The following is a 27,369-nucleotide window of genomic DNA, read 5'->3' on the forward strand; positions in this document are numbered from 1 at the left end:
TGTAGATGTTGGGAGGAGTTACGTCTATGATATATAATCAATAATTGATTATATGTAACGATATATTGTATAATCGCTGGGTAAAGACTATATCGTTTAGTATTAAATATGTTATATGTGTTATATGCTTATGATTTCTATTCAATAAATTATCTGAAGAGCCTCTAAATTATCCCGAATGGCAATGCCAATGTCCAAAACGTTAAGTTAAAGTGACAGAACAATAACTGCCTCGAGCTCTTAGTTGGCCAATTAGATTCAAATTTATAATTTATAAGCAGCCCATTTAACGGCTGGGCGCACTGAGCGGTAATAACAAGAAGAACAACAACAACAACTAGAACAAATTGATATGCTGAATTAATGACAAGTAACTGGATAATGATTTCAGCACGAACTCCTACAAATAGCAGTCGGCATAAGGACAATTCTTGGCACAGCTCAAGTCGAGCGCACAGCCAGTGCCTGGCTAGGGCCCAAGACCCAGACCGAGACCCAGACCCTCGATCCTTGTCAATGCGTCGCCCGAGTCCCAGGCATATTTATAGATTATTTGCCTTGAACATTTGTTTGCTGAGCTGCTGATGTCCTCAGCACGAAATGCAAATATGGATGTGCATAGATGACGCTCCACCCACTCACACACTTCCACTTGCCGCTTGCCACGCCCCACTGCCCCGAGCCCCGTTACAATTTGCAGCTAGCACAAATAGTGTTTTGCCAAAAATTTACACAGCACAATGTGTGCGTCGCTTTGACTTTATAAATAAGTGAAATTATTGGGCAAATCCATTTGATTATGTACAATTTATAATTGTTGGCTCATCCTTGCAGTAGATCACGTGCGTTCGGCTCGCTCCGGCTGCTGCCAGGACATGATTTTCATATCACATTTGAATTTTGATTTTGATTTGTGTTTGCCATGCGTAATTGCGCATCGGAAGTGCCGGCTGCCCATTAATGATGCTGTCTGTGCATTAGAGTTCTCGCATCTCCTTACTCTGGGCTTGTTTATTATTTGATTTACGCCCGCCAATGAGTGTGAGCCGCAGTGGCGCCATCTGTTGCACGGCGGCAGCAACAGCAGCAGTAGCACGGACGCACATAGAAAGCTTGCAGTGCAAAAGCTTCGAAAAGCTTTTTCCTATAAACAGGAAAGCCATTCTAAGCGCGTAACCCACACATAAACAATGTCCTTGCCTACGTGAGGACAAAAGCTCCTCCCACTCTCACCTCCGCCCACATGCGTCTAGCTATTTCCATTGTCATTGAGAAACACTCGCGGCAGTACGCATGCACCGAAACGTTTTCATAACATGACTCCATTAGTATCGAAACATGTGGCTGCGTGTCAGATGTTTTCAATGAGCAAGTCACAGAGAGGGAGAGAGACTGAGAGTGAGAGAGAGTGAAAGAGATTTAGAGTAATATTTGAGCTTTTAGTTGGTGAAAAATTCATTGGACTAAGCATTGTTGTAATAATTCTTAGCAATATTATTTTAGACAATATATTAAAGAAATATTTATAATATATTTCCATACCATCTTAGTATTTTTATTTGAATTATTTAATTATAGCCATTATATTTAAAAACTTACAATATATGTATATAAACAATTTTTTATTTTTTATCATTAATAGACATATATTTTATTTCATTTCTTTATTAATTACTATTATTTTTTACATTATTTTACTAAATTATTTTATTAACTTTTTATTTTTGTTTAATAATATAAATTTATAGATTTATAACAATATATTTTCTAAATTAAATAATAAAAAACATAATGTAAAAATATTTAGTTTATTTTAGTTAAACTCAAATAATAAATTAATGATTTGTAATACTCGGCTCGCCCATTGCTTGTCAAAGTCTACACTCTCTGCAAAAGCTCTTCTCTGCTCTGCTCTGGTCTACAATGGACGCGCCGCCCCAACCGCTGGCCACCAACACAAAATCGATGCCTGACCCGATTCGCTCTCCTGCTGCTGGCAGCTGAACAGCGTTTGTGGGCTTTTTCCTAGCTGCTCCTTGGCTGTGTAGACCAAAACGCGAATGAACATCGACCGTGGAAGTTGACTGCAAGTGAAAAGCGCTGTGCTGAAGGTGAATGAATAGCAAGAAAAAAAATGAATAAATTCAACAAGGGCCAAGTGTTTGCACAGCCCAACGACAAATAACAGCAACAAAATGTGCACAAGATAATCCCCCCTCGAAGTGTGCTCGAAATGAAAATATAATTGGAATATTTTTTATTGAATGCCTATTGAGTTATTACATAAAACCAAATCCAAGCGAAAGGCCCAAAAAGTGTTGTGCGTGTGCTCAAGTGTCTGTGTGTGTGTGTGTATCAATTTGTGTGTGTGTGCATGTGTATATGTGTCTCTCTCTCTCACTCTCTTTCTCTCGCTCTCTCTCTCCTTCCACATATATGTGTGTGGCACGCGCTGTGCTAAAAACCAGAACAATTTTTGTGTATCAGAATTTGTAGCGCTGCCCAAGCCAATTTGGTTTAGCTGAAAATTTTGCAATAATAATTCGAAAATTTCACAAAAAGTCACGCAAGCAGGAAGTGCTGGCTTATCAGATGAAAATTGTATTGAAAGTGAAAGCGCGTGTGAAGTGCATGGCTTAGATATTGATTTTTCCACACGATTTTACGCATTGTGACCCACTAAGAAAATCCAACTGCTCTTATTAAAATTACTATTCAGTGAGTTCAAAATGTATGGGAATTCTTTCAGTAACTTGACAAATTAATATACCCCAAATATTTCGCAAACTAAAACAGTGTGCGCTCGTGTGACAGGAGAAAAGCTCGAAAAAATACAAAGAAAAAAATCGGCTCTAAGAAAATCTCTATCCTGAATTTGCTTTCACCAACGTCTTCGTGCCCAGCAGCAGCAGCAGCAGCAGCGCGAGCAGTAGCAAAAGCGAATTTGTCCTTCCCCTCAAACCACTCACACACACACGCATATTCACAGTCACACTTACACTTACAGCATACACTCTCGCACACAGAGACACAGAGAATACAAGCAGTCAGATTCGCTCTATCAATATTTACGCATACCATTGTATTTTTAATATTACGTATACGCGCTCTGCTCCCTCTCTTTCCCGCTCTCTTGCGCTCTCATCCGTTTATTGCTCATGCCGTTTGCATTACGCTAACCGTCTGACGAATATTAAATAATAAATAAATTACACAAAATTCCATTAACCACGCGCCAAACAACAAATTCCGCAAATTCGTCCTGGAAACTGCTAATCGGCAATCGATAATCGCCAATCGATAACAGAAGTGTTCAAATTACATGTGTGTGACTAGCGCGAAGCAAAGGCCTCACTAGCCAAGCAGCAACACACGCATAACGCCCTCACACACACACACATCATTCACATGATTCGTCTGCCTGCAGCCCGAGTCTGAGACCGTCTTGAGCCTTCCGCCCTCCTGCCGGATCGACGCCTCGATCAGCGGAACTAACAAACAACAACAGCAACACATATACAACAACTACGTCAACTACTAGCAACAACAAACGATTTCGAGCTGCGCCCTTACTAAATACATTGGCAACATTGTCTAAATAAGAGGTAAATATAAAAGTTGAGCTCAATAAAAAATATAGCATACTTTTTGGGGCAACAAAATTTGATTTTGAGACAGCAGAATAATGCTGCATTATTATAAATTAAATATAACTTGAATTATTTTGAAAGCAATTTCCCTTTTTTTTTAAGAAATTTAGTAAATAAATCTATAGTAATTCTAATAAAAATTATATTAATTTTTCTATTGCTTCGGCTTAGTACGAAAAACTTGAATGTGCCCTGTTTTTCATCTCCAACAACTTCTTCACTCACATTGCAAATTTGATGACCTTTTAATCTATCCGCACTCAAGTTAATCCACCTGCCCACAAAGACTTTGCCCTTCAGATTATAATAAGAGCCAGCTGAACATAATTAAGCATCTCTTTGTGCGCTGCTTTTTTTTAAGTGGCTGAGCTGTAGGCCAACATCAAATATGTGCGCAAAAGAAAAACTTCAAATTGGGGAGAAACAGAAGAGAAGAGAAGAAGAGGCAGAAGACGAAGTTGTAGACGCTAAGCGTTTATTTTATTAGCACGAATTATGGTGCGGAGTTCCCAGGGCAACGCGTATAAAAACCGCACATAATTGCCAATAATGAAGTTGGCGGCTATGAAGCAGCACACTTACACCCACACACACACACCATCAGAGAGTGACACTTATACACACACACGCACATATATATATCAATATACAATTTGTGCGTACTTTTGACCCCTTGAGCTCATGCCAAAAGAATTTTATTACAACCAACGTGGAAAGCCTTTGTATGTATGTGTGTGTAAGTGTGTGTGCTGCTCGCGAAGATAGATGTGCAACAAAATAACGGTATATCGAACGCATTGTATGAAAGCGAAAAGTATAATGATGTGGAAAATTAGATTTCGTTTCGCCATCATCCATGCCTCGTGGGAGACTGTCGCCTAAGCAATCTTAACTTGTTTAGCCGTTCGTCTGGTTTTCTTCTTTCCGCTTCTCATTTTTCTTTTTCATTTCTTTAAGTTTATTTTTTCTTTTTCTCTTTCTTTTTTGCGCTACTCTACCCACGGCTTTTAGCTTATTTTGTTGCCTTCTCTGGGTTATGTGCGCAGGAAGCGCAGAGAGAGAGAGAGAGAGCGTGAGCGTGCCTCAGCGTAGGGGCAGGCAAAACATATGTCTCTCTCTCTCTCCCTCTCCCTCTCTCTCACACACCCTCTCTCTGATGCGCGCTCTCTTGAAAAGTTTAACCGTTTCCTGCTCAGCGACTGTCAGGCAATGAAGAAGCTTAACAATTAATGGTTGAGCTTCAATGAGGGTCGCCTTCCTGCTTACAGCCCGCGCAGTACGACGCCAGAAAGTAAAACACTTAATTCTATTTCTATTACACATTTGTTGTTGTTGATGTTGTTGTTGTTGTTGCTGTTCGAATATTTGACTGCGCTGTGCGTCTGGGCCAGAGCTTAATTTGTTTTGACAGCCTGATTGTCAGTTCCTGACATTCGGGCAGGCTGCAATTCGAGTGCCTGTCACTGGGCAACGACAGCAGCTACACTCGTTATCTCTGCCCGCTGCATGTTTTATGAGCTCAATTTATCTTATCGCTAAATGAATTCCGCCCCACTCCGAATGGCAACCAATTGTTGCTATTTTTAGACAATTCCGTGCGACCTTCTCGCAGGTGCAAAGCAAACGGACTTAGCAGCGCCTTGCCAGAGATTAGAACAGCTTGCGTTAGCAAAAATGGAAATAGCTAGAGCAAAAAGCATTTTTACTAGAATTCTGGGAAAATGATTGATTGGATTGAAACATGAAGAACTCAAATGTGTCAGAAGCTTAAGGCAGAATAAAGTGAATATGAGGAAAGGCAATCGATAAGGGAAAAGGTATAACAGCTTTATATAGCTTTCCTAAAAATAATATAAAAAGACAAATATACTTCCATTCAAGAACTCTTAAATATGAGTATAGTTATAAGCGTTAAGGGATAAGGGATAAGGAATGGCTGATAAATAATAATAAATAACTGATAAGGAATAGTATATAAGAGATACTGCTTTAAGAATATTTTAAAATTACAATATGAAATAATACATCATATATCTTATATTATTTATCAGATTTACATCATATATCGCATCTAAACTCAGTTTCCTCTCTTAGATCTCATACCAGAGCTTAACTTAAAATCTTCTATATAGAGTTCATTCTTCATTAAATAAAAATCTTTCTATAATACTCACTCAGTTTCCATTCGCTCACTCACTAATCGACTTTCGAGTGGTGCGTGTGGCATAAATAAATAAAACGCAATTAGGGAAAGCACATTATAAAAACCAATTTATTTAATAAAATAAAGCACCCAGGATATCAAGCATTTGCGACTTGCGAGCCAAAAGTTTTGTATTTGTTGCGCGACAGTTAAAACTGCGTAGTTTTGCTACCCGAATGGGCCAGACAAATGGTCACCAGGCACATCATAAAAAGCAACTCACACACACACACACATGCACACCTAGCTGACCTGTGTGCTCAAGGGAGAGTAAGACAGAGAGAGACAGAGAGAGAGCGAGATAGATGTGAAAAGAAAGCGCAAAAGTAGCGCTGGCAAAATGACAAAAAATTGTTGTGGCTGCGCTCAGATGTATGCTACAATAAAGTGCATGCGTTTGCCTGTAGTTGTGTAGCTTTGTAAGTGTGTGTGTGTGGGTACTTTGTGGTTGTTAAAAAGAAGTAGTAGAAGTATCTGCTAGTTGCACACACACACACACACACACACATCATAGCAACCATAAATTGCTGTGCTGTCGCCTTTGTTGCCCGTTTTATGACAGCTCTTCCGAGTAGTCTCCGCATCTTCTTGGCCTGTCTCGCATAGAAATCGTTATTTAGCTTGTGATTTGCGGCATTAATAAAATATCATGTACGAAATGTGCCAAATTTGTTTTATTTTATTTCTCTTCGCTCCAATTTTTTTCTTGTATTTTTCCGAGTCGATTCCCTTGCCTTTGCATTAATATTTCATAAGTTGAAATTAAGTGGGGCAGGTGCTTGGGTAGCTAAAACGAACAACTTGAAGTGCCACAGCAGCAACAGCTAGCAGCAGTCTTCGAGCAACCCTTGTTCTCTATAGCGCAATGGAAATAAACTTGAAAGGGTTTTTTAGATAGATTGGCAGCTGTAGAAGTTCCAGCTGCAAGGTAAAGATTTTCAATTTCCATTAGCCTTCTTCAGCTTGTCTCAGCTAAGTTTACTTAAAAAGTCTATGGGAAAATATTTCACTGGCAATTCTCGCGCAGCTTCAATCGGAAATCTCATTCAACTTAACTTATTTATGTTCGTTAACCTTTCATTGTGCTCTCATGGAGCTGCTCAAGTAAACTCAATTTGCAATTGGAACTCACTTAAGCCACTTAGCTGGCGTGACGTCCTAATTTGCACCACTCACAAGCTTTGCCCCGGGCCAAATTGTCTTTGAGCCTCGTCATTTAAATTTATTGATTTGGCGAAAAGTGTCGCCAATGTTTACTCAAGTGCCTGTGGCTGGATCGCTCGCTGGCGCCACATGCGCCCCGAAGCGACTGCAGGGCGTGGCCCGAGCGTGGCACGAGTGTCCTTTAAAGGCCCACAGCGAATATTTGGCAAGAGGCAAATTCAACATCTTCCAGGCAAAAGTGCGCCCGCTGACCACCCCACGTCTAACTAGGCCCAAGTCAACATAAGCAGCTGGCATTTGTATTTAAATGCGAGCACGCATTTGTATTTTACGCATATTTATGAACTAGCTTGGTCGAGGCTCTGCGTGGGTGGAACCAATTTGCATTTGCGGCCGCGAGGAGTGCGAAAAGTGCGGGACTTCATATGCTGAGTTTCCCATTACCTTTGACGTCATTTGATGTCCAAACAAGCGCAAGAGCAGCTCAGTTCAGCTGGCAGCAATCGGCGGTCGCATTCGCATTAAATTACGTATACGCCACGATGGCAGCATATTTATTTTGCTTCTGCCAACTGAAAGCTAAGTAGATGCAGCTAAAAATAAGTAAACTATAAATTGGCATGAATAAAATGCGTTGTGAGTGCGAAAGTGCTTCAAGGGTTAAGTCAGCTGGAAAACATGTTTTTCCAAGAATTTTCATCTTTGCTTATATACTATGCAGACAAAAAGGTTCACCTTTGATTTAAGAGACATCAAAGCAAAAATCTTCTTGTGGAATTTGTTTTATTTTAAATTCATTTAAGTGTGAGTTTGAGCAGATTTGAAACGGGTAGAGAAACATCTTTAATTCACAGCAACTACAAAAAAAATCGAATAAACATGGTATAAAATTAATGATAATCAAAAAAAATCATAATAGGACGTGATTAAAAGTGAAATTCAAAGAAATTCAACAAATCAAAAGAAATTCAAATCATATTCATATCATGCTTGAGAGTCTCCCTTATGGCAAGCCATTCAATATTTAATTGGCCAATTATTTGATGTGCGGGCTTTCAGTTACAGCAAGCTGCTGCAGGCAGCTCAATGTTAAGCAAAGAACAAAAAGTGACAGCCAATAATGATAATAAGGACAGCCGAAGGACCCCGTCTTGAAGGTCAAAGGCAACTGCGACTGCGAGTTGCCTTTGATAAAGAGTCGCAATTCCGTTTAGATTAACCGCGACTCAAGCTGCGTTGGCACAAATAATAATTCATTAATTAAATAATGCTCACTTCTATCGAAGCACAATGGAAGAGGAAACAATTATGAGAAGCAGCGGCAGAGGGTAAACGGGGTTTTAATACAAATGAATTTAATTAGAAATAAAAATGGAAGCAGTAAAGTATATGCGGGGGTTAAGCTGTCTGTGTGTAGCTGTGTGCGTGGGCGTATTATTATGTCTGTATGTGTGTGAGTGCGTGCCCTTGGCATGCTATTCATAAGTACTTTTACTTGCTGCGCCAATTGTCGACACCCTCGCGGCATTTCTAGTGCTTCCAAGGATATGCCAAGCGTAAATTGCCAGCGACGTTTGTGGGATTTCTTGACTGAACCTTGTTCTCGCTATTCTTAAACGATGATTGCTGGCGAACAAAATAAATAAATAAACTTGAGCAATTTTCTTTCTTAAAAATACTGTAATAACTAAGCTCTTAGTGGGGGAGAATGTCAGAGAAACCAGAGTTGAGCTATTATATATAATTGACGAAGGTTAGCTGAGAAAGAAGTCAGATTTCTCTTACATAAATGCAAGATATGTATATGTATAATATATGGGATAACACAACTCGGGTTCCAAATGCTGATATACATAATATAGCATTACATTACGTTATATTCGGTAGTGCAAAGCAAAGACGAGCAGTAAAGAAATCAGAGTGAAGCCTAAATTTTGATATTATTTATTAGAATATAAAAAAATAGTCTTCGCTTGAGTCAGCCTGATGCAAAAATCAAACAAAATAATATTATATTATGCATACTATGAAAATATATATAATAATTGTCACTAATAAAGAATTAGTTACCAATTATATTAGTAAAAGGTCTACAATATTTTATAATCATTAAAATAAACTTATCGACGTCCAAAGAGCTTGAAAGCCAAGCTAATAGAGCGGTCTTTTATAAATATATAATAGCATTACACACATTTAATTCATATTTATAAATATATATTTATAATTATAAGATATTTAGTTATAAAAAGTTCAACAATGCTCAAACAATTTAAAAAAAAAAAAAAAACCTACATTATTTCCAGTCAACTATAACTAAATCCCTTCCTAAAATTCAAATAATTTCAGTTATAATCACAGTGCAAAATGCCGCCAAACGCGAAGTCGGAAACGGAGCCAGAGCCGGCGCCTGTGTCAGGCGCTGAGCCAGCGGCCGAGCTGGAGACGGCCAATCAGAAGCTGGAAGAAACGACACATCACTCCAAGTTTCGGGAACTGGAGCAGCAGGAGCAGCAGGCGGCCGAGAGTCAAAGAATTGCACAAGTGGAAACAACAATAGCACCAAAAACAACAACAGAGGCTGAGGGTGAGTTCCCCAACATTGATGGATCGCGATCACCAAAGATTGGATATATTCGGGTTTAATCTATGTAGAAGCTGCTACTACATCCGTGCCGGTTATCAAAAAGATTGAGCATGCTGGCGAGGTGGTCACTGAGGCAATTGCTGAACGCACTGGACTGCCCACATGGGGCGTGGTCGCGATTATAATACTCGTATTCCTCGTCGTCTTTGGTATCATATTTTTCTGTGTGCGCAGATTCCTGAAGAAGCGAAGAACCAAAGATGGTAAGGGTAAGAAGGGTGTCGATATGAAATCGGTACAGTTGTTGGGATCGGCCTACAAGGAGAAAGTAAGTATCTGCAATGCCACCAAATCTTAGTAGTTATTGGGTTCTGGTATGCCATAGGTTCAGCCTGATATGGAGGAACTCACCGAAAATGCCGAAGAAGGCGACGAAGAGGACAAGCAGAGCGAGCAGAAGCTGGGGCGTCTCAACTTCAAGGTAAGCCTCGATTCCTAAACGCCGCCCAAAAGCCACTGAACTCGCCACAAATGCAAATGCAAATGCAAATGGCCTGCAACACGCTGTCAACTAACCCAACTAATCCAATACCAGATCTAGTTAATGTCAATGCACTGCCGTTGTTTAACTGTTTTTTATATACACTATGAAGGAAACAGCTGTCGAGTAAAGCCAATTCAAGTCAAGCCAAGTCAAGTCAAGTCGCGTCAAGTGTTTGCCAGAAATACGTACCTTAAGCTACATACCTTACGCTAATATTTGCCTAACTTAATCACTTTCCCACAACATTTGTAGTATTGATCTGAACAAACGCTAAAGCTGTTTCATTTAATTGAAATTTGGCAACTCCTTTGCATATTTCTTTGAGCAATTTTACCAAGAAATATTTGGCATACATAATTATTTAAAATACTTTATAGATTTTGAATTATTTCGGCTAGATAAACTGCTGGTATTTCGTTACATTGCTTACTTAATACATGTATGGTCTTTAATATTCATAGCAGCCATAGAATTTCATTAATATTCCCTAAAATATAATTTCAATATTAAATCGTAGTACGCAAAAAAAAAAAAAAAAAAAAACACTAACAAAACCAAAACAAAAAAAAACATATTCTCTCTGCCTCGCTCTGAGAGACTTCGGGTCTTTTCGTCTTTGTTTTCTGTTCAGCGCCTTTAAGGTGCGCCACGATTGGCTTTTGTGCAATGAGACTTAGTAAATGAGCAACAATTCAAAGTCAATGCAAACGGTCTTCCCATACACATACACATGTACGTGAATTGAGCTCGCGAGCGCCTACACACCAATACATATACCATACTCAGCACAGCAGTCAGCGAACAGCCACAGCGAAATAAAACAAAAACAAAACGGCTGCGAGCTGATCGCGAGCGAGCTCGTTACATTCGAAGCCGATGTCTTCGGCTGCTCTCTATTGTTTCCAAGAGTATGAGCAAAAGAGACAGCTAGCTATGGTAATAAGTCATAATTAAAGTGAGCAGCAAGCGCAGTAAAGAAAGCTAACATAAGGAAAGAGAGCAAGAGATGCTGCTATTTTTGTGAGAGTATTTAATGTTGGAACTGCAATAGTAGGAAAGTTGCTCTCTTTGTACTGGCTCTACTTATGCTTGCTCTCCGCAATGCGCTTGGTGAATAAATGCAGTGGGCAATCGAGGCTCGAGGCGGCCGGATGCTGCTGTGTCTTCTGTTGCTACGCATAGTTTTTATGCATATTAAATATATTTTTATAACCAAACGAAGGAAAAAGTATTTTAAATAATATTGTATGCCATCGAAGCAAATTGAAACGCAGAAAATCTCTCAATAAAATACACAAAATTAGAATGCAGCATACAAGAGTCCATAACACATTTATCCAACTGTAAATTCCTATTATTGCAACTTGTCAACTAATATCGTTTATTCCATCTCTTTCTTGCTTATGGGAACGAATACCGCGCTTGCGGCTATTATTCTATAACCTATGTCTTGCAGCTTGAATACGATTTCAACTCGAATAGCTTGGCCGTCACCGTTATACAGGCCGAAGAGCTGCCCGCCCTGGATATGGGCGGCACCTCAGATCCCTATGTGAAGGTATATCTGCTGCCCGACAAGAAGAAGAAGTTCGAGACAAAGGTGCATCGTAAGACCCTGAGCCCCGTCTTCAACGAGACATTCACCTTCAAGGTAAGCCTGACTATAGTGGATATAATGAAGCTCGCCCATCTCACTTGGCGTCTGCACGCAGAGTTTACCCTATGCCGATGCCATGAACAAGACACTCGTATTTGCTATATTTGACTTTGATCGCTTCTCGAAACACGACCAAATCGGCGAGGTGAAGGTGCCACTGTGTACCATCGACTTGGCACAGACCATTGAGGAATGGCGCGACCTGATCAGCGTTGAGGGTGAGGGTGGACAGGTATGTAGAGAGTGGCCCATGGCAGCCTCATATATTTTTATGAATATCACACATATCTATGTATATGTATATACAAAACTATATACATTTATATCAGCTACTTAAGTTATTTAAGTTTTCTTCTTTTTGGTTCTTTTTGAACTGGGGATAAGGGCGGCTTATCCCTGGTGTTTACAACTCTCTATGTATATGTACTTAACAAACTAAATGTGCCTCTAAGTGTGATTTATTTAGTTTTAATTGATTTGATTTCACTTTGGATCAATCAAACAAACAACAACTACAACTACAACAACTACAAGTACAACAACCAATAACTGTTGCTTATCATTTTGATTTCGATATTTGGGTTAGTTTAAGTTGTCCCACAGAACAAGCCACAAACTACAGAAACCCAAACAGAATACAGAAACAGCAAACTCAAAGCGTGTGAATTTGTTGACTCATGTAATCTAGACAGAGTATACAGAGTACTATTACCTGAGCTACCGTAACAAAAACCAACCTTATTCAAAATTGTGTTTTGTGTGTAATGTGTAATTCGCAAATATGACATTAAGACCCGCCACAACAGAGACCAAGTTTACTAATCGTATTTTGAAACAAACAAAAACAAAAATAAATATGTAAAAATGTGTGTCGGCTCCAGTAATGTATTTAGCATCCCAGCTCCATTCAATGTCCTCGAAAGTACAACAGAAACAATTTACAAAGACAAGCACAACATGAACAAAGTAAATACATTAAATGACAGACAGCAAATTCCAAAGTTTCTCTTCAATTTACTCTTCACACACCCAGTTCGAAATGCAAATCTAAATAACAACTCGATATAATATTCAAAAGTATATACATATATATCTATCTCTCTCTATATATACATACATATATATAACAGTTGTAATGCTCCATTAAACCCAATAACAAAACCAACAACAATAACAAAAGACAAACATGGAAAACAAGGCTACGTTAATTTTTGATCAACTTGAAGTTTCATGTGGACACAGTTGATCAAAGATTATGAAAACCAATAAATAAAATACTCAATTTGATTTGTTTGCACATCATTTTGAAAACTTTTTGATTTTCCTTTACAAAAGAAAAAACCAAAAACAAAACAAATCTAATCAAAAACACACACACAAAGTACAAATAACTACTACTACTACAACTGAAATAAAAATACTCTTCAATTTCTCTTTCTCCAATTCCCCCGTCAACAAATTGTTTTCAATACATACATAAATATATTACAAATATAAAACTCTTGTTTTCTTGAACTTTTGTAGAAGGTAAATACAATCAAACAAATACTAAAAAGTTTTAAAAGAAACAAATACCCAAAAACCAAATACACCTACTATGCATACAAAAACTTGTTTAGTTCTCCTTCATTTTCGTTTTCTTTATCCTATATAACTTGCTCTGTCTCTTTGGTCTGTCGCTCTTGTATACAACAATAACAACAACAAACACATATTATAATTAAATAACAATTTTAATGCATCGAACTACACACACACATACACACACACACACACCTATGTATAGATACACTCCCTCTATACACTCTGAATACTTGTATTATATAAATATATTCTATATCCAAGATAATCTTACTCAAATATATCCAACTAAGTACTTAAGAGAGTTTGTTGCGCATCGTTCTACAAATTTCTCTTGTTATGTCTGCATATTTTCTCGCATCATTAATATTGTAGTTGAATTGTTTAATAACTCTAACAAATTGTCTATATCAACTTGCAAATGCAAATAATTACACTGCAATATTATTTTGTTGAGAGGATTTGTGGCATAATCACTAAAGAAAATAGCATGGTCTACGAAATTATAAATATATATGTATATCTGTATATAAAATCTATGGAAATCTCTATAACTTATACAGACGAATTGCTAGTAAAAATACCTAAAACTCTGCCATACATTTTCCACTCAACAATGCACATTTTTCCCCCTGTCTGCTAAATACACAAATTTTCCCTTTCAATTTGCACTGTTATTTGAACTATTTAAAGCCCTGCCCCAACAGTAAAATCCGCTAAATATTTGCATTTAAGTAGCCTTTAACTTGTGCACCCAACAACTCACATATCAATTAAGATTATATACTAAGAAGAAACAAACCACGCAAACACACTAAACACTAAAAAACTGACACAGTTACATACAAAGACTGAACCACATGAATGAAAACAAGAAAAGAATAGTTAAAGAAGAAAAATAACAGGCAAAGACATCAAATTATTCGGTAAGCCGAATATTGCATACAATTGCAGTAAAAATTTGTGAATATGATAACGAATGAATATATGTATATAATTGGTTATACAAGGAATATGAATAAAGAATATAAAACAAAAACCAAAAATATAATTATATTTTATGATGAGATCATATTGATAATATATTGAACTATATGAATATATAGCTAACTATTGAGAATAATGAATATCCGATTGTCCAACATGTGCATATATATTTAGGATTTCTTTTGTTTTCATTTGAAATGGGATATTTAAATATATCCTTCTGTGAGCTTGGCAGCTATCAAATTTAAAAGTAAATCCCATGAGGACTGACTATGTTCAAGCTGTAGTCTACTTTTAATATTTACCCAAAATCTTCTCTTAGACTATCAATAGTCTCGATTACTTCACTAGCTAATAACCTTCTTAAGACCATCGGTTGACTAATTGCAGGCAGTTGCTAGAAAAACCATAGAGTGATTTTAGACTTGCCATAGTCATTTTACTGTTAACCTAGCTGTGGCTTAGCTTGTGACTTATTGTAATATACATATAAACTATCCAACCCACTAGTGGCCTAGTCTTTGGTCTAACGATGCTCTAATTACAGTCTACCCTTTAGCCATTTACTATCTATACTACTATAATATATATTGCTACTGCAATCTTCACACCTGTCTTTCCTTCAACCCCATTATATACTCACTGCAATTGTACGGTATAAAAAAAAAATTTGAAAAAAAAAAACCAATTATGTTTAACAGCCGAAACACAATCGTACATACAACACATAAACATATATATAAAAGAAAAGTATTTCAGCTGCATGTTTTTGCTTAAGAACTATTATCTTCCGACTATATACTCTACTTGAGACATTTATGCCACCTATATTAGTGCGCTACACAAACTTTTTGACTATATTCAACACACGCAAGCTGAACTCACACCTGTAAACACGCACACACACACACATTTATATACCCTGACACGCAGACACAACTCAAACAACTTGTACACTTAAACAAATTCGTTGAAGCAAAACATTTACTATTTTTGATTTAACAACAATTTGCCAACTTATTGAAATATTAATGGAACTGCAATTGAAAAATCTTTAATATGCTCTTCATTTTTCTCTTTAATTATTTTTAAACGTATCGCTAAAAAAAATATAAAAACAAATAAAAACAATAAAACCAAAATCAATCAACAATCAAAAAAAAAAAAAATCTATACAACTCGACTCAAAATTCACCAAAAATTGAAACAAAAATCTTTGAAATCAAATTCAATATCCAAAACTCTACTTTACTCGAACTCGAAATTTGACTCATATCGAATAACAACATCTGGAACACCCAATGAAATGCCTTGAACGAACATGTAAGTATCGAAACTCTCCTTGGGAGAGAAACTTCATAATTATCGTTATTTGCTTTGGTTGTTGTCCTCATAAATGTGTTCAAGTTATTTTCGTTGTGTTTGTGTTTTGTTCCGTTAAATAATACAAAAACAAAAAAGAGAAAAACAATAAAAACGAAAAAGAAATTAAATGCAAAATAAAATTGTTATTAAAACTTAAAAAATACGTGAACAACTTTTGTTTTCATTAAGGTAAATGTTAAAATGCTTCTTTCGTATTTTGATTAATAGACCAAATTCTATTTTATGTTCTTCTTCTATCGCTGTCTCGCCCGATAAATGTATAATGCAATTATATATATCTACATATATACCTAAATATATTTATGATTTGCGAATTGTTTGTGTGCTGTAATGTTTAAGCAGAGCTTCGATGACAGTCAGAAACAAATATATATATAAAACAAATGATCAACAAATTTGATTTAATTACCATTATTTTGATTTATTTGAGAGTTATTCAATTTCTTACTTTTCTATATATTTTGCTTATGATTTGTTTTTATTATGGTCAGCATAAACATAATTCACCATTCAACATTCGACATGAAAAAGTCTTGAGACATTTTGAAAGCCCATGCAAAGCCAAAACTTTCAATTCAAAAACTCAAATTCTAAACTCAAACCAAAGTAGCGGTAAGTGACTACTCGAAAAAAAAAAACAATCTCACTCTCTCTTTCTCTCTCTATATCTCTCTATATATAAATATATATATATATATAAATTACTGTTCCTCTCTCTCTCTCTCTATCTCACTCTGTTAATATATAACGCTCGCTCGTTCGCTCGCTCGCTCTCTATATAAATTAATTTACTTTTAAACTTTAATTATTCAAAGAACACACTTAGTTAAACAAATTAAAAAAAAAACCAAACAACAATTATTTCACAACAAAATCCCAGGTTAGTTTGTACAAATTGCTTTGGCTTTGGAGAACTGAATTGAAGCAATTGGCAATTGATTAGAGTCTATGTCTAACGAGAAAACGAAATCCAAATCGAAAATCGCAAATCGCAGATCGAAAACTGAAAATCGATACCCAAACAAATGCAAATGGTTCCAACCAACTCAGGGTTTATATACAATATCATTAAAGTATTCTACTTAGATAATGCTAGACATCATAATTTTGTTATCTCTCGATTGTAATATATTTATATAACTATAATTACTCTGTGATGCCTTTCATGTACATAGACATAAATAATATTCACTTACTTTAGCTCGTTCTAATCTCTCGCTCGCTCTCTTTCTATATATCGTATATATATATGTATACATTTGTTTTTTTTTTTTTCGTAAATACTTACTACATTTTTTTTGAGGCCTCTGAGGCCCGCCTAGTTATCCAAAACGAAACGTAGCCAAACTGTACATATCCTACGAATTGGCTGTCTTGAACCTCTCTCACTCTCTTTCTCTCTGTCTGTCTCTCTCACACATTCGTTTCGCTTCTTATATCAAAACTATTGACAATATAAAAACACTCCGTTTTGCTTTTTGCGCCGTTGGTTTTGAGCTGGGTTAATTGATATACAGTTTGTCTATAAGCATTATGACTTGTGCGTAAGTTTTGTGTCTTTGAGCAGTAAATAGCAACAACAACAATATACATCCAAAACTATAAATAAAACCAAAAACTCCGTACAACAACAACTACAACAAAAAACAACTAAACAACAACAAAAACTACAAGGAGATAAACAAATAACACGCAAACAAAAGTAAATGAGTTTGTTTTATTTGTTTAGGTTTAGTTCATAATCAATTTTCAGTTCTACTCACATACATATACATGCTACTATACACTCAATATCGTGTATAGACAAGTGTGCATATATACATACATATACTTTAACAAATCGAAGCTCTAAGACGTGCAGTAAATGTATTTCCATGTACTTATTTGTGACGTTTTCGTTTTGTGTCAATATTAAACTATAAATCAAGTTAATGTAACACTATTGTTTAAATATGTACTTAAAAACAACTAAATTAACTGTATACGAGTACTACGTGTCACCCCAAACTGTCCCCGTATGGCTATATGCGGATATATGTATCTGTTTTAGTTAATGTGCAAACAGTACAAATATATAGTGACTGTTTGTCTGCAATCCTCCTATATTCTATTCTTATATCGTATTCGAATATCGTAATTAGATTTTAATTGATATTTCAAGCGGACTCTGTTAACTTCCATTTTTATTTATTTCCTGGAAAGCTCTTCAACTAAACTTTGATATGTCCTCAAGAAAATTATGGCAAATCGATTTTTGTTATAAATAAAGAATCTGAATGAATTTATATATCTTAATAATTTAACCACCTTCAATATGAATTTCTATTGGTTTCTCATCCCAGAACAAGGGATATAGTTCGATTACTTCCAATCGAAATATCGTTAAGCTCCTTCACAGAGCTCAGCCAAGAATGTTGCTCATAGAGCCTCTTCAGCATATCCTGAAAAGTCCTTCCGCCCGTCTCGAACAAAAACCTAGCTAATATATATATTTATCTGTATTCGTATCTAAATCGTGTTAAATGTAACCCAACAATTTTCTTAGACCTTATGTAAAGTGTTCAATGTTGTGAACCCAAATCTTGTATCTGAACCAAAATCACTAATCCATAAAAACAATTTCGTTTTCTTAACTCTTTTCTGTCGCACAACAAACAGGAAAAGCTTGGTGACATCTGCTTCTCGCTGCGCTATGTGCCGACCGCCGGAAAGCTAACGGTTGTCATTCTCGAGGCCAAGAACTTGAAGAAGATGGACGTCGGTGGATTGTCTGGTAATATGGCGTGCTACCAAAGCGTTGTCCAAATGCGAACGGCGATTCCCCCATTTGAATCGCCGACAATTTTGGCAACGCTTCAGTGTCTATTTAAATACTCTCCCGTATATCTATATCTATGTGTATATCTATATTTGTATAACCAAGTGTATTTCAGTTTTGGTATTTGCTTTGTTTCTGATCTGATTTTGAGTAATTATCTTTATTTTGGTTTCGTATCAAGATCAAATGATGAAATGCAAACGCCAAGGCAACGTTTGCATCGAGCAAAGTATTCAATTTCCAACGTTTTTTTCTACCCAATTAATTTTTTTTGGTCAATTCGCAATATTCGATTTTTCAACTAATTTTTAGCGCAAATTTTCGACTTGCATAATATTTTTATATAATACTCTTCTCTCTCTATCTCTCTATTTGTCTCTAAGTCTTAAGTAATATTTTGCGTACGCTAAAAATAAATAAATAAATATCATTCAATACCAATCAATGGATATATTGTCGTTCGGCAACGTTCCCATCACCCAAAAATACTGCACTTTTTTTAATAAGAAAAAAAAAAAAACAAAAACAAAAACGTATAGAATGCTAAATTCGAACGGCTATTGCTATCAAAGATTAGCGGTATATTTAAATTCGCTTGCTTCTAGCTTCACTTTTGCATGTTATTTAATAACTACTCAATCGACATCAATTGAAATTCAAACACTTGCATTAAGTATTTCGGAACTCCTCGACCTAGAGGGGAACCAAATGCAAACGTTGCCGCCGAATATATCCAAAAACCAAAAGAAACTTCCTTTAATGAAGGAAGTTTTCAAGTTCTTCTAGGCTTTTACAAACAACAGAACATTTTTCAAGTATGTTTTTGAAGAAGCAATTGACATTCTTTCCATGCTCTAATGTTATTCGATCTGAAATTCTGAAATATGATGAGACTATCTAACTTAAATAACTATATATTTTCGTATATTATGATTTCGTTGTTGTTCGCCTTGAGTTTCAAGTGTTTAAATGTTCCAAAATATTATCGTTAAACTAATTAACTAAATCTTTCAATAAATATATATATATGTATATTTGATTTTTAATAATTCTTTTCATGAGCAGGCAAACGAAAGTGGAAACAAATCTTCGAATAGCAATAATTATCGATAAACGCTAAACGATCAACGATCAACGCATCGTGTCAATTCTATTTTCATGGGCTCTTTGTAAATCTTGCGATTTTCCATATGTTGATACGTTTCAATGCGATGAAACCTTAAATGCTGAACCCAAAGCATATAAGAGTTTATTAACTTTCTAAGTTCTATAGTTGCCTCACATCCCTCTATGGGATCGGCCTTTATTTTACCCAAACGTTTCTGCTTTCATTTGTTCTGGTCATTAATACGTTTTTCCTTTTCTTTTTATTGACGTAAAATTTGTTCACTAATCCTATAATCGATAATATATATACATATATGTTATTATTAACAATCCAAGTACCGTTTTTCGTTATATGTATGTGTGTAAACTGTCAAAACAAACAAAACTAAGAAAAAAGCTAAAAAACAAAAATCTGCTCATCAATTTCAAACTTTTACTTTATTATTATAAAAGAAAATGTTTTCTTTTTCTTTCTTTCAATTTTTTCTATTTTATAGATCCATATGTGAAAATTGCAATCATGCAAAATGGCAAACGTTTGAAAAAGAAGAAGACAAGTATCAAAAAATGCACCCTCAACCCTTACTATAATGAGTCGTTCTCATTTGAAGTACCATTTGAACAAATACAAGTATGCGAGAATGTATTATACTATCCTATAAAAACCTACTACTACTACTACTACAACTACTACTACTACTATTACTACTACTACTACTATTACTCTACTACCAATACTACTGCTACTACTACTTACTACCTACTGTCAACTGTACCTAAAAGCTGTTCCTTTCTGAACTATCAACCAACAACAAAACAAGTTTCAGTCAACAAACCCGCCTTCCAAACTCAAACCACACACTTAGCCCTTATTCGTGCAATTTGTTGTTGTTAATATAACTATCTTTATATATACATATATATAAATATATATTATGTACATTACATCTATTGAATATTCGTATTCTACTGCCGAACTCTTAAATCAAAATGTTTAGCCAAAAGCAAACAAACTACAAAATTACTTTCGTACTGCCCAGAAAACCCTCCAAAAACCCTACAACTTATTTAAATGTTATATGTGTGCCCCACCCAAAAAACAATATATATATTGTATAACTTAACCGAAAACGTATTCAATGTTCAATGTTGTATTTAACCAAAAAAACCAAAAAAAAATTACACACTTTTTGCTTTATGTTTTGTGTTCCTATATGTATATTTCGCTCAACGACTGCCACGCCCACATGCCGGCTGTAAATAATAACAATTAAGATGCTGAGCGCAGCAAGTTGTTTGCGAATATGAAACCAAAAATATTTAAAACTTGCCCTGATTTGCTTTTGTGTTTCGTAGTTGATTGAGATTGATTAAGTGAAAATATTTTAAAAATAATTTTTAATTTTATTGCTTAGCTCTCTGACTCTGATTCTGATTCTGATTTGGTTTTTCAAACTATCTATCTATATATATAAATATTTATATATGTTCTATGTTGATTTTGACACAGACAATGACAATTTGTTGTGTTAGGTTTAGGATTCGTTGCGCTTCGTAGTTGAAACTACACAAGAATTTCAGATACACCTCAGAGAACACAACACACAAAACGTAAAATGTAGCTACAGATTCCGGTAAAAGCAGCGAGCAGTAGTGCCGTTCGCTCTTGCTCGCACTCTCTATCTCTTTCTCTTTCTCACTCTATCTCTATTTCTGTCTCGCGATAATTGAGGTTCAACACACTCACTCTTTAACTACAAAAAGAAACTACAAAGAAAAACCTATAAACTACCTACTACTACTCTTTCCATAATACAAACTATCGCAAACTATCGTCAGCGGCGTCAATAATGCACCACAATATGGGTACATTATTTTGACACTGTCTTCTGATTTGAATATCGAACCACCAACCACCACCAACAACAACAACAACCAACCACTCAAACTACAGTACTACTACAATACAAGAAATACAGTACAAGCTTAAGCATATCTATATATACTTTGTATATATACTATATGAGAACACCAAAGAGAAGTATAGCGTATCAACATAACATAACATACCACATTCCAAACAACGTTGAAAACCAAACCATATCTCAAGAACTTCGGCTGCTAGTCCAAGACCTGCCCCCCAAATTCGCCCCCACTAAACCTGAGTAGCAACGCAAAGGAAACTTTCGTATTCTGACTAGGAAAAATATGTACGACAAATGGGATTGAATATTATACATTTTCGTTTACACGTATTTAATGAACATTTTTCTTTTTGCTTCAGCTTAAATGTTGACAAAATGTTGTATATAGCTATATATCAAATAAAAAGTAATTTGTTCATTAGCCCAGGTTAAAGAGACGTGAACTATACCAATATACATTTCTCTATAAGATCATTACACCAGCAAATACGAGGGACACTCATGCGCTTTTCACTTCAACTAACTCTCTCTCTATCTATCTATCAATATCTCTACATTTCATTTTCTTTGGTTTTTTCATTTTTATTTTAAAGCTTAGTCAAATGCATGCAATGCTTGTTATAACGAAAAATAAAATAAAACAAAATCCATTCCAAACATGGACCCAGCTTTACTTCATTCACTTTAGAAATTGTATTTAATGGCGCTTTTTGTAATGCTTGAAAATATGTCGCCCACCTTTTTAGATAAAACTCCTTTAAAGCTTGTACCCCCACTCTGATGAGACTCGCTCTCTTCTCTGTAAGCTCTACAGCTCTGTTTAAGCCCATAAAGGGCTGTTCCAGGACTCCTGACCAAAACTCTGCATAACCGTTAACTCTTGCACCTTGTTCCAACAGAGCACCCAAATAACTGTAGTTCAACTATGCCTATGTAAAATGCTTCCCAAAAACGACAATAAACAGTTCCCTCCCAACTCAATACCCCAAATTCAAAGAAGGAAATACAAAACACGTTTATCTCTCGGCAAAAAGTTCTACATCCCAATACAAATTCTATGCTCCACGCATAGCAGCTCCATCCCCCCGTTTCAAGTGACCGTTTAGATGATGAATATTACAGATTGATTATACGTATAAACTAACGCTCTGCTTTTTGCCATTGCCAACCGCTTGGAAATTGTTTAGAAAATCTGTCTTGTTGTTACTGTTGTGGATTACGATCGTATTGGCACCTCCGAGCCGATCGGACGCTGTATACTTGGCTGCATGGCCACCGGCACCGAATTGCGTCATTGGTCCGATATGCTGGCCTCGCCACGTCGACCCATAGCACAATGGCACACTCTCAAGGATCCCGAGGAAACCGATGAAATACTAAAGAATATGAAGTAAACGCGACATAGCTGATCAATGCAGGTAAATAACATAGGAAGATCCTCTTCTAATCTGCACTCTATAATGCAATTACATTACATTTTCAGAATAACAGCACACCTTAGTATCACACATACATATAACATATGAAAGATGCAAACAAATAACCAAAGAGAACTCAAGCGAACCGTCAACATTGAAATCGTATCGGATCATCGGATCATCAAGAACCTTAGTGAAGGACACCTACAAAAATCAAGAAAAACCCAAACAACAATCAATACAAAATATCATAGTTAATGCAAAATGTTCTTGTCGTGCAGTTCATACAAATGAGATCAAGGATAAATGATAATACAAAGCGAAACCATTCCATTCCAGAAAGAACTAAACGCTTAAGTTCTAACCAAGACATTTTTATGCAAATTTTTGTCCAATAGGAAAATTATTTACTAAAATGATTCCATTTAAATTAAACTCATTTCATTTCAAATTCGTTTATTGTTGAAACATAAAAAATATAGTTAAATAAAATTGAAAACAAATTCTACGAGTATGTTGAAAATTCAATTCCAAAAGTCTATATACTCAATATATAAAATAATACATATATGTATATTCAGACATTAATTTAATGGTGAAAGGACAAACTAAATTTTTAATTTTATAATATTATCATTTTTATTTTTTAATTGAATGGATAAAAGAAATACAAGCAAACTGTTTAAAATTTATTAGTAAATCAATGAAAATATTAGACATAATAAAAATTAAAAAGAAAAAGAAAATAAACTGTTATGTAAATTATTTATTTATATTTAATTATGGAGCATTATGTATTACTATAACGGTGTAAGTAAATAAAAAATAAAAAAAAAACAACAAACATGCCAGACATATTGAGAAAAGAAACCAAAAAAAAAGTAAACTAAATATATTATATTGCGAGTCTATATATAAATATATATATAAATAATTTATGTATAACCCTTGCATAGACTTATGTTATATATACACAAATCGGCGGAAAAAGTTATATGAGGTAAAAAATTCCGACGTATAAGTAGAAAAAAAAAAAACACGACAAAACAAACAAACAAATAACATCAGCAACATAAAAGCAAATACAACAAAAGTTTAACTTTAAATCGTGATTTCAATGGAATATATATCATCAGTTATATAAATTACTTAACTTATATATCAAACGTTTACTCTAACTTCTCATTTCTAGGAATTTTCTTTGAATTCGAAAAACAATTGCTGATTTTGCTTTCAGTTGCATTCTGCTTTATGTCGAACTCTTAAGGTTTCTAATACTCTAAAACTTTTCGTATTTGATTTATCATAATTTTGGAAAAGCATATTAGATCATAATGAGCATATATATTATATATACATACTAAATAAATGATTATTAAAATGGAAAATGAAAATAAAAAAAAAATACAATGTTAAAACAAGAAATATTAAGAACAATAATAGTTATTACTATTTATATATTATATTCAAGCATATATATAAACATATATATACATATATATGTATGTATGTATATGTATATGTATATATATATACGTGAAATATAAACAATATACATTTATATATACATATATATAAACCTCTATGATGTTATACCAACTCAATGAACTGGCAGAGAATATGAAACAACTAAAACAAAACTCTTAAATATGCTGTAAACAATTAGTTTAATTGCAAGCATATTCCGAAAATTGAGAGCTGGCCATAATTATTATTGATTATTTCCATATTGCAAGTAAATTGAACTATTAAATTAGATGTTTTTGTCCTGTAAAAAATAAACATAAAAATGGTATATATAAATTTATAATAATTATTACAAAATAATTATAATGCGTAGCTGGGGATCGGCAGAAGTCCCGCACACAGTTTGTAGTTATGTTCACCAAGTCGAAAAAAGAAAAACAACAAAAAAATTAAAATGAAAAAAATACACACAGACACAGCAAATACAATACAGAATACAATACCAAGCAACAAATATTTATGTAATATAATTCATCTAAATTACACAAATAAATAAATAAATAAATGTCTTAAAGACCCCGTAAACAATTCCACAATAACTAACGAAATATTGTTCATATAAACCAACCAAAAAAAAAAAAAAAAAAAATACGTACTTTGCTTTTCCAAATAATAACTGTAAATTATCAAAACCAAACACAAGACACAAAACTTACAACAACAACAACAGCAAACTATATATATGATAAACCAACCAACAAAATACTTGAATATTAAACAAATTATATGAAATTATATAAAATGATGTTGATTATTGATTTAAACTGATGAATGAATAAAAGGCAAATGATATATAAATATATATATATATATGGTTATACATATGAATATATATATATATATGTTTATGTATGTGTGTATTCATGCATGCATACATACATAAGCACACATATATATATGCTTATATATACTATGAATATTATCAGAAGAAATGAAAATTCATTTGCGTTTTTCTTCAGTTTGGTTACAATTGTTTCCACACGCTGTACACAATTTTGTAGAACAGTGTATTTTAACAGACTACATGTACATACACACACCCACACACACACACACAAACAAAAACACACCCACAGCCACCCATGAACTGACCAAAAAAAGAGAAGTAAAGCTAAACTAAAACTAAAATTATAAATAAATACATGGATGTACATGGATGATTACCGTTAGGCATACATCAATTTAGCATGTTTACAGTTAGGCATACCTCAGTCTATATAACTGTTTAGTTTCGAGATGTTTTCAATGCAAACCGCAGCAACAGCAGCAGCGCAGGAGCCATCACAAAGAGCACAAATCAGTAGATGAAAAAAAAAAGAGCAAATATATTACAGTAAAATCAAAAAGTAATGCAAATATTTAAAAACAAAAGGAATATCCATAAATAACAGATCGAGAAAAAAGCCACAAGCTGTAGATGTCCATGTATATTTATTTTTAGATATTTATGTATGTAATTTATATTCGATAAATCAGGCATAAATGCATTTAACAAACCCATACGAAAACCATGAGAAAAGATCCTAAACCAAATGAATAAGAAAACAACAAAAATACGATATACATACATATACATAAATATATACATACATACATATATATCGAGAGCGCACCTGAATAATTGGCATAATGAATGGAAGCTAGCAGAGAAATTGCACTTACATACACACATACAAACATACATAGCGATGCGTGTGTATGTGGTATGTAACATATACATACAGACATATTTGAATGAATAAAGAGCTAGCGAGACATATATAAGCATAAACTAGGTATACCAAAATATAGGGCAAATGTTTGATGTTGAATTATAAGTTAAAGGCCACATTGCGTGCGCATAATATGCAAATACATATGGAATATAACATAGCATACATGGCATACATGCATACATGCGTACATACCCCACATAGGCAAACAATCTGCGACAAACTGCAAATCATTTTATATACATACATATATATATACCAAACAGAATAAAGGAATAGCAAACAGAAATGAAAGATTTATACATAATCAGTACAGCACCGCATAGTATGAAGAATAACCAGACCATATACATATACATACATATATAAATACCTGTGCATGGGCCGCATCCTATGTACATGCATACACATACACACATAACATGCATACATAGTATATATGAGTGTGGTCCGTTATTGGGCATCTCCATTAGTTTACACGATTCAACTATTTAACCGTTACCTCGTGTATCGGCTATCGCTGCAGTCGCAAGCAACTGGCGACTCATACTCACCACGACACCACCATTCTCACCACAGTCTCCGCAGTGGGACTCTCCACCACTCCATCATTAAGCTCGTTTCGGAGTTTTGTTGTTTATGATAAACTGTTTATAGCTGTTTTTCGAATTTTAAACAAATTATATTTACTATATGAAAGATAAAACTCAAATAAAAAAGATCAACAAAAAAAAAAAACTCGTATATAATAGTATACATAATACTTACAAGTATATGTTTTAAAAGCTCTTACCAAAACTTTATTGCAAACTGAATAACTGCAAAACGAAAACGATTAAATTATATTATTGATTAAACTGCATACTACATTATATATACGTATATATATATTGTATATGATGCAACTGTATTGCAAGCAACAAGTATATAATTTTATTTCCAAATAAAACAAAATTGAAAAAAAAAAAAAAAGAATTTAAAGCAGATAGCAGATGTATGCGGACGCTCCAGCCGCACACCGAAAATAACGGCGTCTGTAGATATATTAAACCACAAACACACTGATGTGAACACACAAATGAAATGACATGAAATGATGAACG

At 34.6% G+C, this 27,369-nt stretch overlaps 1 protein-coding gene across 7 annotated transcripts; it reads left to right on the top strand.

Moving 5' to 3' along the window:
- The first annotated feature begins 1,963 nt into the window (after positions 1 to 1,963).
- On the top strand, positions 1,964 to 27,241 carry Syt1 (Synaptotagmin 1). 7 transcript variants are annotated; one of them, XM_030385560.2, is made up of 11 exons: positions 1,965 to 2,111; positions 3,308 to 3,605; positions 9,367 to 9,604; positions 9,673 to 9,932; positions 9,990 to 10,085; positions 11,605 to 11,799; positions 11,861 to 12,037; positions 18,418 to 18,532; positions 20,182 to 20,315; positions 22,797 to 23,027; positions 23,093 to 27,241. In XM_030385560.2, the coding sequence occupies exons 3-10, from the start codon at positions 9,385 to 9,387 to the stop codon at positions 23,001 to 23,003; spliced, it is 1,404 nt and encodes a 467-aa protein (XP_030241420.1). In that variant the 5' UTR covers positions 1,965 to 2,111; positions 3,308 to 3,605; positions 9,367 to 9,384; the 3' UTR covers positions 23,004 to 23,027; positions 23,093 to 27,241. The 7 variants fall into 7 exon arrangements, with proteins under 7 accessions (XP_030241416.1, XP_030241419.1, XP_030241418.1 ...); XM_030385562.2 differs by having other exon boundaries at positions 18,424 to 18,532; XM_030385561.2 differs by having other exon boundaries at positions 9,996 to 10,085.
- The last annotated feature ends 128 nt before the right edge of the window (positions 27,242 to 27,369 follow it).

Source organism: Drosophila navojoa, chromosome 3 (assembly GCF_054131105.1).
Source record: "Drosophila navojoa isolate 15081-1374.11 chromosome 3, UAZ_NAV_1.0, whole genome shotgun sequence".
In the NCBI taxonomy this organism is placed as follows: domain Eukaryota; kingdom Metazoa; phylum Arthropoda; class Insecta; order Diptera; family Drosophilidae; genus Drosophila; species Drosophila navojoa.

What these genes read in the sequence shown, in the direction of transcription:
- Syt1 (XM_030385556.2), top strand. Translation starts at nt 9,385, where the DNA reads ATGCCGCCAAACGCGAAGTCGGAAACGGAGCCAGAGCCGGCGCCTGTG. An exon ending in ACGAGACATTCACCTTCAAG is followed by an intron (nt 11,800 to 11,860) that starts GTAAGCCTGACT and finishes GTCTGCACGCAG; the next exon opens with AGTTTACCCTATGCCGATGC. An exon ending in TTGAGGGTGAGGGTGGACAG is followed by an intron (nt 12,038 to 18,417) that starts GTATGTAGAGAG and finishes CACAACAAACAG; the next exon opens with GAAAAGCTTGGTGACATCTG.